General features: G+C 39.1%; 1 protein-coding gene across 10 annotated transcripts in view; it reads right to left on the reverse strand.

Moving 5' to 3' along the window:
- The window catches only part of LOC131669021 (inactive dipeptidyl peptidase 10), a 1,674,792-nt gene that overhangs the window by 1,191,873 nt on the left and 469,639 nt on the right, over nucleotides 1–13,280 (reverse strand). For all 10 annotated transcript variants that reach the window (XM_058943594.1, XM_058943586.1, XM_058943627.1 and 7 more), the window contains 2 exons: nucleotides 12,040–12,167; nucleotides 11,758–11,969 (listed from right to left, as the gene is read on the reverse strand). In XM_058943594.1, coding sequence (XP_058799577.1) covers nucleotides 11,758–11,969; nucleotides 12,040–12,167 — 340 coding nt within the window. The remainder of the gene's footprint in view (nucleotides 1–11,757; nucleotides 11,970–12,039; nucleotides 12,168–13,280) is intronic.

Genomic DNA, 13,280 nt, shown 5'->3' on the forward strand with positions numbered 1-13,280 from the left:
AGCCACCCGATGTCCAAGGACCTAGAAATATCAGGTCGAAAAGACTGGTACCTTTTGGAGGCATAGGAAGACTGAGTCATAGTTTATTTGAATTAGTGACCATTGACGAAACTGATAAAATAGAAGCCATCATAGATCAATTATATGCAAGCCAAAAAGATATTATTAAACTCTTTAATGATAGGACCCATATAATTACCACAGGAATGGATAAACTATATAAAATGATGGACGTCCACGGGGCCAGAATTTATAATTTAAACCTCCAAATGCGACAAAAATTTAGGAAATTAGAAAATGAAAATGCCCGACTGGAGTTCATGTTTTCAATATATTCACTTGGAAGAATGCTAGAGGCAAAATTAGATCATCTTATCAAAAGCTCGGAAAAACTTCTTGAAATTATTCATGCGCTAAAAGGGGGCAAAATACATCCGGACCTTATAGATCCTAACATGTTGCACCAGATAGCAAATGATATAAAATTCATGGTAACGGACCTCAATTTCCCAATTCCAACGGAAAACCTCCGAATTGAAGAAATTATTAAAATCTCCAGCATAGACGCGATCTAACGAGAAAGGAAGACATATATTGTCATTCATGTACCCTTAGTTGACAAGAATTACTATAATCTATACCGTCTGCACTCAGTATTGGTACCGCAATCACCAAGCTCAACCGGAAAATCTGCATATATTAGACACGAATACCCGTACTTGGCATTAAGTTCGGATCAAAAACAGTATATACAGATGGACCACCATTCATTGCAAAGGTGTGTTCGAACACACTATACCTTTATATGTTCGGTAGGAGGACCTGCTTTAGATGCTAATCTAATTAGTAAATGCGAACTCGGACTACTACTACAACCATCCAGGCATGAACTATACCATTGTGACATACTACTGTGGGCAAAAAGTAAGGTGAATTTGTTTGTAAAATGAAAAATCTTTATTTATTCTTCTACATCAATGTCATCCCCTTCGAAGTAATCCCCTCCCGATAAAATACACTTATGCCAACGTTTTTTCCAATCCTCGAAACATGCCAAATAGTGCCTTTCCGGTATAGCCATCAGCGCCTTCTTCGATTCAGCTCTTATCTCCTCAATCGACTCGAAACGCGTTCCCCGGAGTGGTCTCTTGAGTTTTGGGAATAGCCAGAAGTCACACGGAGCCAAATCAGGCGAATACGGTGGTTGCGGAACGATATTCGTCGAATTTTTCGCGAAATGGTCACGAAGAACGAGTGCAGTGTGAGATGGTGCATTATCGTGATGCAAAAACCAAGAGTTGTTGGCCCATAATTCTGGTCTTTTTAGACGAATTGCTTCACGCAAACGACGCATAACGCTCAAATAATATTCCTTATTAACAGTTTGGCCGGGTGGAAGGAATTCATAGTGCACCACACCACGAAAATCGAAGAAAACTGTCATCATGACCTTGATTTTTGAACGACTTTGACGTGCTCTTTTCGGTCTGGCCTCGCCTTTAGCACGATATTCGCTTGATTGGTCGGTTGTTTCAGGGTCGTAAGCATAAATCCAAGTCTCATCTCCCGTAATCATGCATTTGAGCTTGTCCTGATAGTCAGAAAGCATTGTTTCACACACATCAACGCGGCGACTTTTTTGCAAGAAATTGAGCGTTTTCGGTACCAAACGAGATTTGACTTTTCGTAGGCCCAAATGGTCTTTCAAAATTGTTTTCACAGATCCTTCTGATATTCCGATCATATCAGTAAGGTCTATAACAGTCAACCGACGATTTTCGAGCACTAATTCCTTCACTTTATTGACGTGTTGGTCATCTGTTGACGTCGATGGTCGCCCGGAGCGCTCCAAGTCATCAACACGTTCTCGACCCTCTTTGAAGTCTTTGTACCACTTATAAACATTTTTCTGCGACATGGTAGAATCACCAAAGGCCGTCCGCAACATCCTCAACGTTTCCGCAGCCAAAATTTCATTCCGCAAACAAAATTTGATGGCACTTCTTTGCTCAATTAAATCAGACATTGTAAAAATCGAAACATGCACTCTTGGTCGTTTGGTAAACACAAGCGTAAATATATTACTGATGATGACATTGACATGAAATTTGTCCCAGATTTCATTCGCAGTCCTACCAACTCAAGAAAAAAAGAACTAGCCCGAAATGTTAAGCCCGCGAAGTTTAAATTGAAAATTCACCTTACTTTTTGCCCACAGTAGTAGTTCTGAGAATACAACGAATTACCAGTTGGAATTATATATCAACGGATGGGTCATGGATATACTCAGCCAACCAACAGGATACAGTCCGAATTGTCTGCCCGAACCAAGTGGACCAAAAAACCGAGATACAAGGGGTAGGAATATTAAGAATTGCCCCGGGGTGCATTGGTTATACCAAGGATGCGACCTTGTTTACGGAAGTGAGGAAAGACAATACAAATGTTTACCTATATCAACCAAATTTAACCCTTAACTTAACGAATCTTTACCCGACACTAACCTACTTATCTGAAACGGATATTAAATTGGAAGAATGGACCCCACAAGCTGAAACGTGGACCAACCAAGAAAAAACATTAAGCGACATTATAGAAAAGACGCGAATGATAAGTAATCATAAAAAAATCATAACAACGCAATCAGGTCTGATTTATGGAGGATTCAGTATTAATATCCTAATCATCATAATTATCAGTATAATCTATAAATGTTGCATTGTACGCACAAAAGCACTAAATAATACCATAGTACACGAATCACCTCACGTGCATACACCGCATCCTCGACACAGACCAATCCTTCATAGCCTCGGACTGACTACGAAGAAACAAACGCCTGCCCGGATGCCTGAAGAACGATCCAAGGAACAAACTCAAATTGAAACTCTTCACATTTATCCCTCGAAGAAACCGAAACCCTCCGCGACTATATCTAATCCATTAGCAAAATCTGAAAATTCTTCGGGTTTACAAATCCAGACAGCGGAGTCTGTATGAATTTTTAATCAATAAATTATTGATCATTTGTTTCAGTACCCAATATCGCCATGAGTAACATGTTCGACCACTCCATGATAGACCCAACCTGCATCAAGATACGGTACTTAAAGCATAAGGCGCTAAGCGAACTCCTGACACGATTAGAGAGTATCGGACCTATAGAGGAGTTTCATTCACTACAAAATCTCACGAACAACAGTACAAGAATTATTCTCTGCAAATTTACTAGAATTAAACATGCAGTTGAAGCAAAAAAAATAAAAAACTGGAACATAAGCGAGATAAGTCGTGCCCGTATTGGAAAACCGAAACCGTTACGAACAAATGATTCCAGGTCTACGGAAAAAACCCGACTATTTTGTCGACTTCCCTGGACAATTGAAGAGAGTTATAGAGAAGTCTCATTTTTCCAACACTTCGTACAGTTCGGACCCTTAGTGTATCATAAAGTGGTGCGAGATAACAAAGGAGCCCTTTCTATAGGCTACGCTTAGTATTACAAAGCTGGTGATGCCGCAACAGCCTTAAAAGAATGCGACCCTATTTACGGCGCTAGATATGCTGATATAAGGAAAAGAAGATGGAACTATAGTGATGAAAATAGGCACCACAGGCTTTGCGACGAATGGATTGACGCATCAATCTATGAGGAACATGATACTACCTGCAAATGGCAGCACCAAAGTAAACTCAGGGATGGAAAAATGAAAAAAAAATACCCTAAATCAGAAGTGAGAAGAGTGTATAAAATAAACTCTACTGGAACAAGCCGACCTAATATAGGATTAGACAAAAATGGACCCTTTACAGATCTTGTTACGCTCACAGAAATTAAATCAATGGACCCTACTCCTAATGCACAGGCAACTTTACGAAAAGCCCGACGAATTGACCTAACGGAAGAAGACAGGATAACAGAAATCGACCCTGAAGATAGAATATACTTTGAATCAGTTGTATAAATTATAAATCATAGGAAAATTTATTGACCCTTTCAATTGTATTATTATTATGTTATTTAGTGGACCCATAACTTTTGATCTGTGACCTATCTCTTTACTCTTGTCTATGTCTAGTCTCGAATCTATGTACTTTTTTCTCTTGATCACGCAACTAACCGGACCATATTTTACCTTAGGATGGAAGAATTTAACAGAATTCGCCTCCGAGCTGTTGCACCGGTAGACGACTCCCCTACCGCAATTTGAGTCAAATTTGATGACCCACAACAAGAAGCTGCGGTCATCAAACTATTTAGTACCGTGGGGACCATACGATCTGCTACAACGGTAGCAGGCCCATCCTCCTCACATTATGGAGAAACCATTATTGAATTGCTTCATGAGCATGATTACGTTGCGGCAGTATTACGATTCTTCCCGTGTACCGTAGGGGAATGATCATCTCACACTTCAGATGAGTACTCTGCGGAAGACGAAGATGAAACAACGAACCCGATTTGGTTCGCGCCACGATCCACCGCACCGGCCTATGCGAGGGAGGATGATGCCGATCGACGATTGCATTTCCTCATACCGCACCGAGACGAACGAAATGAACCATGGCCGGAACAACGGGTCCACGATGACTTCACGCGGTTTGGACCGGTTGATTACATTAAAATATGGCAAGGCTCTTGCAGGCCTATGGGAGTAATCAAATACATATTCGGCTGGAGTGTCACTTCAGCATTAAGTAACCTAAATAAGCGATATAAGGCGAAACATTCGCCACCTCGTGGTCTCACAGCCAAACTCAGGAACAGGTCCATGTACGAGTATGTCTATCATAGTGCCTGCGGACATTACGTTACTAAGACAGAATTGGAAGCACATGGGACCATTTGCTGATACCAAAATAGAAATGTGCTGAGAACGCATTGGTTCTGTGAAAGGCCAGTGTACCTTTCCGATTGGGACCAACATTTACAAGAGTGTAATTTAGGGACCTACGATTACAACGGGTCCCCCTTTGACAATATAAACAAGCTGACCTTGTTCTTGCAAACTCCCTCAGCCAACCCAAAGGACCAAGATTTGTTACTCCAGGATCAAGCTTCCCGTCTACTAGATTTAGAGGGACTAGATTTCACAGCCGGACACGTTAACCGTCAACTTGCGTTGCGCAAGTAACAATTGGACCAAATTAACGAGCTTTTGCCTTCTTCCATTAATCATTTTGTTCGTATATGAATAAAGAGGACCATTTATATTATCTTATAACCATTTATATTATTTATCATTATTGTGTGCATTATTATTTTATTCTTGTATTATCCTAATTGGACCCAAAACATTGCCGAGGACGGCAACGATTCTAAGGGTTACGATGTTACGTGACGTCCTATTATATTACAATTATATACTATCGAATAATATTTTGCTTTCGGGATTTCCGTTCGGACATAGTATAGCTAGCAGTATTCGTGTGCGCGACTCGGTGGGAATGAGCGGTAGAGGCTGATTCACGCTGCGTCAGCATGCTGCAGTCGGCGTGCTTAGCTAGGTAAGACGAGCCGCTACGAGAAGCGTAAACGTCTAAAGCTATGCGCGAGAAAGAGACGGTATGCTAGGGACAAAGGCTATATAAAAAAAAAGCAAAAGCAGAGCGATAGAGAATTAGTCAGTTAGAAGCTAGCGCTCAATTAAGAAGGCCGCATATTTTTCCTACTAAAATTAAAACCATAATAGAAGTTTGAGTTTTTTAATTGTTTGAGTCATAATTAAATATTCGAGTACGATTGCTTTAATAATTTTGTGTAAACAAAAAATCACCGGAATTATCATTTTCTTGCGTGTTGCTACGCTATTGGATAAAGAAGATATTAGACAACTAAAATCATAGGAACTAGCATTGTCTTGCGTGTTACTACAGCATTGTATAAAAAAACATATTAGACCAGTTGATCTGATCAGATTCAAAGAAAAAGTGATTGGCCATTTCACGAAGCGAATAATATTCTGGACCAATTTATATTTACAATAATAATACAAAGTGAGTAATACTTTTTATGTAACCAAAAAAAATACTAGACATCGCGACGCGAAAATTACGCGTCTGAGAATATATATATATATCTCTGTTCTGCTTAATTTATTTATGTTATGAAAGAGACTAGAATAAATATTATAATTGTAAACATCCATAAGTGTATCCATATGCTTCCCCACTACATTAAAGAGAATCGCTATTACATTTTTGCTTTTAATAAATAAGCGAAGAACGTTATAAACGTTCAATTATTTATTTTACAAAAACGATATCGAGTATTGAATTATAATTAACACAGATTTCATTATTGACGCGCGAACGGGCCGGGGTGCCCGAAAGCCTGACTACCGCCCGAGTCTAAGGCCGCTCGGCTGTTAAAAGAGCCTTCGTACGGGACAAACTCGACTCGCGCGAGTTGTCACCTATCACACTCATTTCACATATAAGAAATATATAAAATTCTATAGTACACCATTTATAGTACTAATTATCCTGGTGGTAAAGTACACGGAGATACTGTAATAATATGTGACGAGAGCAAGCGTAGCCTCTCTTTTGGCAAGGCACGGTGACCAGCGTTGGGCGCATTTAAGAATGCGCCTAATGCATGGTCTTTGTTTCAGCCGACGGTAATTGCTGAGCGAGGCAGAGCTAGCCCAAAATCGTTAAGTGGACGACAAGAATAGGTGTTAGAAAAAAAGAGTGAGAGAGTAAGGGGCGTGCGTGCCCCACGCAGGATTAGGTAGGCGTACGATGCATAACCAATTAGCGCATTGGTCGCGCGCCATCTAATAAGCAGGTCAAGTGGGAAGAGAAAGAGTAAGCGAAGAAAAGGTCGATTGTGGAAGCGAACGAGACACAGACGGTTCTAAGTCGATCAGCGGTGAAGACGGTTTTCAGTTGGTCAGCGGTGCAGAGTTGAGAGTGCAGAGATCAGCCAAACGCACACGCCGCCAAGGAGCTGAGACGAGAAGCCGAGAGGAACAAAAGACAAGTGCCTTTTCCAGCATCTGCTGGGGACGCTACCCGAAGAAGCCGGCAAAGAGTTGCCCAGCGACGACCAGCAACACCATCCGCAGGGCGCAGCCAGGCCTCCCGTTCTTGCATCGATAAGGTCAAGGCTTGTAATCTTCTTTCTTTTTCTCCCTCTCTCTTAACGGTATGGCACAGCGAGTAGTTATAATGGTCAGGTAGGTAGCAAGGCATGTACTCGCCGGCTACCTGCTTCAATTACGGTTTGCATTAATTTTGTTAACGTCAAGGCGATCCCTCGTCGGGCGGCTTTCTCTTTTAGTATAAGTAGGCTAAGTCGGTTCGTCATCAAGGCGGTCACCTGCCGGGCGACACGTTCTGTACGTTGGTTAAATTTTATAAGAGCGGTAAATTAGTTAGTTTGTTCTTCGTTCTATTATTCTCGTAAGTGTTAAGAACACAGTTGTGTTCAGTAGAGTTAAGACGTGTTTACAACACCGCTGTATTTGTTAGAGGTTAAGAGTTTGTAAAGCTTGTTATAATTATAATTATACGGTATGTTCGTTTAACGGTATTTAAAGTGTGATTTTATTGATTTTTGGTAAATTTCATTTCTTTACCTTTCCCTCCTCCTTCCCCCCTCCTAGGTTACTATAAGCGAGTGCGCCTCACTTGCTCATCCTTAAAATTGATAAACATGCGGAGGTAGAGCTGGATTATATTTCTGTAAATATATTTATAAGAGGTAAAGCGGGACTTTATTTCTGTAAATATATTCTGTAATTATATTTGCTTGTAAGCAGTAAATGCTTGAAAATATTTTTTATTATTCTTCAAATCAATCAAATTATAGATTGTTCTATCAAGATGCTTTGCAAGAAGTAACTGCATCGAATCTTCGGTTTTGGAATATTTTATATTGTCGACGATAGTTTGATTCTTATCGAGCTGTTAAAAGGGGAAGCCCGAAAGGCTCTATTACTACGCGGGATTACAAAAAGGGTAAGATTTGTTTGGAAGGGAAGGGAACAGGAGTAGTCGATAACAAATCTAAAAATCACTTTCACTCGTCTATATTACAATAAACCTTTTTATACACGACCATTAGTCCAACCGGCCAAGGACCGCCCTTACAATAACTGCAAAGCCTCCTACCGCCTCGATGTCGAGGAATTTTAGCGAAAGACCGCGAAAACTTTTGGCGACGATGAACAAACACATCCTTAATAACTTATTCCCGATGCTGTGGTTCAGGCATAGAACCTCCAAGCTACTCTAGTAATACCGCATATTGCCGGCGACATCGTCAACGAGAGAGAAAAGCACGAACCTTGATTTGGCAGAAAATGCAACTCTGTAAGAACGAGGCAACTCGTCCACTCGTACAATACCCGTGCAATATCTCACGATGATGACCAACGACAAAGCGAAACCTCCAATCACTAGCCAAGAAGCACCCGTGCGCGTGCTAGTACTCACCCAAACTAACTTAACTGGTCGGCAGCTCTCCTCCTACTACTCTCCTCGCAAGCGTTCGGCGGTAGATATTATGCCTATCCGGACACTCTTGCGAGGCTTAGTTTCTCTCTTACCAATACAGTCGTTCATCCTTGCACTGGCTTCTTATCGCTACTTTTATAAACAAAGTCAAGTGTATAAAGTGGCAACTTACACACACGTTCGACAACAATTCAGATAAATTCGCGGAATTTTTAGAGGAAAAGAGAGACATCAATGATGCCGGTTAATGAAAGCCGTGGCTCTCATCAAAAGAGTTATCAATAGCGAAAGTATTGTCTTTTTCTTAGCGCACACTGTAAATCATGCTTAAGTAAGTACTTTTGTTCAATTTCATGCTTCGACATAGTTATTGTTCATTTTTTCATCTTCATCAGTTTATTCAGATAAGTTCTGATAATATGTTATATTATCGTGCATAATATATAAATCAGTATCTTCTTCGCTAGACTGTTCGAACTTATAATTTCCATCTGGTTTTTTCAGAAAGATTGCCTATTTATCTATCTTCTCCTCCTCACTTTTCTTTTTTTTTACTTACTAAATTTTTTAGAGCTTTGATGTTATCTATTAGAGTTTTCAGTGGATCGATGATTGGTTTGAATATACGGTTCAATACTTTGTCAGCGTCTTTTTAATTCAGCTACAATAAATTATACTTTAGTCTAATTGCGTTGTGTGTTTTCACAAGTTCATAAAGTACACTTTTTTCGTGGATGATCTTCTGTGACGGCGATACAGACGCTTTAACAATTGATCATAAACTGTATGCAATACTACCTTACTGCATGATACGAGGGGGGGTCAATAAGTCTTTACAAAAAAAAAAAGTTTTGCGTATGTAATTTACTTTTATTTTTCATCATAGTCTCCTTGAAGATCGATACATTTTATTAAATGGCCTTCCAGTTTTTTGAAGCCATCAGAAAAATATAATTTCTCAAAACCCTCAAAATAGGCATTTGTTTCGGCGATGACTTCTTTATTCGACGTGAATCGATGTCCGGCAAAACATTTTTTGAGGTTAGAAAATAAGAAAAAGTTACTGGAAGCCAAATCAGGCGAATATGGTGGATGGTCAATCAATTCGAACTTTAAATCGTTAATTTTTGCCATCGAAACTGCATACGTGTAAACTCGAGCATTGTCTTGAAGAAAGAGGCATTTTTTTTCTTCAAGTGAGGACGTTTTTCTCTGATTTTTTCATTCAGCTGATCTAATAATGACGCATAATATTGTCCAGTGATCGTCCGGCCCTTTTCCAAGTAGTTGATGTAGATGATTCCACACGCATCCCAGAAAACCGTGGCCATAATCTTGCCAGCTGACTTTACTGTCTTTGTCTTCTTTGGGGCTGGTTCTCCTGCAGTAATTCATTGTTTGAACTGTTCTTTGGTTTTAAGAGTATAGTGGTGTACCAATGTTTCGTCTACAGTTATGGGTCGACGCCAAAAGTCTTCCGGATTACGACGTATACGTGCCAAAAGAGCCTTAGAGGTGACCACGCGGGTTCGTTTGTTTTCAACAGTGAGCAAACGCGGCACCCATGTTGCTGATATTTTTTTCATTCTCAATTTTTCATGCAAAATTGAAATTATTGTACCCCTTGATACCCCTGTGGCCTCAACTAATTCTGGCAATTTTAATCTTCTATCACTCAACACCATATCGTGGATTTTGTTGACTATTTCGGGCGTACTTACTCCTACGGGGCATCCTGAACGAGGTTCATCTTTTGTTGTTGTACGACAGCGTTTAAATTCATTTACCCAGTTATAAATAGTCTTAAACACAGGGGCAGACTGGTCATGAACGGTGTTCAACTCGGCTGTGATTTCTTTTGGTGTAAGGCCTTTCAATCGAAAATGTTTTTCACCGCTCGAAACTCTGTTTTTTCCATTTTTCAAATAAACCAATAACGTTTTGTTCAACCAACGCTCACAAAAAAAGAACATAATGAATAGAGCTGCAAACTTTGTACGATATCTAGTTAGTATTATTGCTTGCCAAAAACATCATAATTTAAGCGTGACGAGCGCCATCTCTTGGATTTTGTAAAGACTTATTGATCCCTCCTCATATCTATAGCAAAGCAATCGAAGCCTATTCCTTATCTGCGGTTGTCGGTCTATCCTTATCAATTACCAAAAAACAATTTATCATCTGACCAATAATTTACAGAAATGTCCTTAAATTTATTGAAAATTATATTCGTGTTTATATGATCGGCGTAGATATTTTTCATATTTATTTCATCTTGATGAAAAATAGCTAGTAAATCAACGTTATTTCTCATGAAATGCTTGGTAATACAAAAGTACGTCTGTGAGAGATAAAAACAATTAATTCTCCAATCTTTACCCATGCAAATATAGGTATGCGTTTTGTATTGTTTCTCGCACGTGATATCGTCGAAAATCATAGAGGAGTTGGGCAATGCCTCCTCCAGATCGATGACCGTGTCATGCTCTTTAAATGGACTCTCAATTGGCCTCAAGATATCCTCCAATAATTAATATTTTGGTTGCGTGAGCGATTTCAAGTAAACGTAAACGTTTTTTAATCAGAGGCCATTGAAATGTGTGATTAATGCCAAAAAAATGGCCTATTTTACCGCAGTTGGATATTGTATATAATTCTGACAACAGCTATTCAGGAGGGTTGGGTATTCTCGTACAGATGGATCGAAACATTTTTTTATTTTGAAAATCGAATGTACAGCATTTCTAAAGTATTCTGCTAAGATTTTAGAGTAAAATTCGAAATCGTTCAGTGACTATGATAATTTTTTGTATATGCCCTTCAGTGCGCCACTGAGGTAGTAAGAACAATCCAAGTAAATTTACGGCTGTGGGGATTACCCCGCGTGTGAAGATACACTGATTAGGAAACCACCTCTAATGCATGTCGATCTCTAATTTAATAATAATTTATTGCATCTTAATTATTATAATTGTAGGACTCAAGTAAAAATATAGTTTTATATATAGTTTTCTATAGTAAAATTCTTTTCGTAGAAAATAATTGAGTTGTTCAATTCCCAAAATATTGTTCTGAATAACTTTTTATTCGCAGTTTTTTCATCTTCAATTTTTTTCATGAAAACACTAAGCCATATGGGTCTTATTGTATAAGAAAGTCGTTTCATTTTACAGACCCCTACTTCTGAGTAACTTTTCTTACATGTATTCGCATCAATTAAACGTAAATAAATAAAAAGTATGAATCAGGTACTAAAATAATGTTCTGATTACAGAGACTATTTTGGCTTACCTTCATACAGCCAGTCGGGAAATCCATTAGATACTATGCCAGGTATAGCAGTATTCGTAACGCGATAAGTTAGTTCTTCATGGGGCCCTTTTTTATAATATATATCATAGTCATATATTATCAAAAGTCCATGACCTCGAGGAGTCCATTGTGCTAATAATAAATACGGATATCTATCTTTACCATTCTGAGGATTCAATGGAATGAGTTCTCTGTAAATGACATTGATATGGACAAAACTCTTATTCAGTTAATTAGTATGTTTGTGAATATAATACTTACTTGGTATTCAAATCTATAATAACATATTGTGCCAGATATGAATAACGAAAGAGTTTCTTAAGATTTTGAGCGATTAATAGGAATTTATGATCTGGAGATAGCGAGAACTTCATAGGAGCAAGTTTTTTCTGTAAGACATTGTCAAAGTATCAATCTATGCTTATAATTATCATAAAATAAAGTTTTCAACAAAATATAGAAATATATTTGATGGTATTAGAAGTTTAATATATTAATTTTAAGAAATGTCTGTAGGTACATATATATGGTTATGTTTGTACAAAGTAAGCGACTCTTCGAATTTTTACATAACTATTAGTTTTATATTGATTGCCTAAAATACAAATTATGAGGCATACATATATCCTGCGCCATATTGTATAATAATATACTTTAAATTGATGAATAGAATTTTACTTGAGTGCACACGTGAAGTAAGATATTATTATTGGATTACAGAATAAAACATTGAGTCAACTTCGGGTAAAGATCGAAATGTAGTGAGATACAGACTTGTAACTGTCCTCCTAGTCATATACCGGCCTTATCGGGGTTTAGCCAAGAAGCTTGCGCTTAGTTAGAGTCACTCCAACCCATTCGAAAAATAGCTATGCACGCAGACACTCATGATTGCTGGGCATTAACACGCGTCAACGTACACGGAAAAACATGCTAACCGAAACCGCCCACTCTGACCGATTCCTTGCGTTTGTAGGTTATCTAGCAAGATCAACTATTAAAACCCATGCGTGGAATTTCCGATTCCTTGGCCCAGAAACAACGTTGGGACTCAATTTTATCAGAGTTGAATCTGGAGATTACTATTCGCAAGCTTACTCGGCCGCAATTTAGGCATCCGCCCGTGAGATCTTCCTTCGCAGAGACCCCAGGAACACGAGTTCGTAAATTTCCCCGACCGGTCCCAACGCTAGTCCTCCGAGACATCGTAGCCCGGTTGACTCAGCGTAACGGAGAAATCCCGCCACCTAAACCTTTCGCTTTAGTGCCTCAGATCCATTGCCGATCCGTCATGAAGGTGCTGCGGCATGATGTAAAAAAGTACCTCTTCTTCTAAGGTATCCTCTCGTGTCCAACGAGTAAACCTCGCTCGGGAAATCAGAGATATTGGTTAGCTCCCCCAAGTAATTACCTCTCACCTCATGAACTTCTGCCCCCCCCCCCTATTTTAAAAAAAATAAAAACGGCACAAGATCATCACGGTCGAGAGCGTAAGGGTGTGG

The sequence above is a fragment of the Phymastichus coffea genome, unplaced genomic scaffold, assembly GCF_024137745.1.
Source record: "Phymastichus coffea isolate CEN01 unplaced genomic scaffold, Cenicafe_Pcof_1.1 PCOF00007, whole genome shotgun sequence".
Lineage (NCBI taxonomy): Eukaryota > Metazoa > Arthropoda > Insecta > Hymenoptera > Eulophidae > Phymastichus > Phymastichus coffea.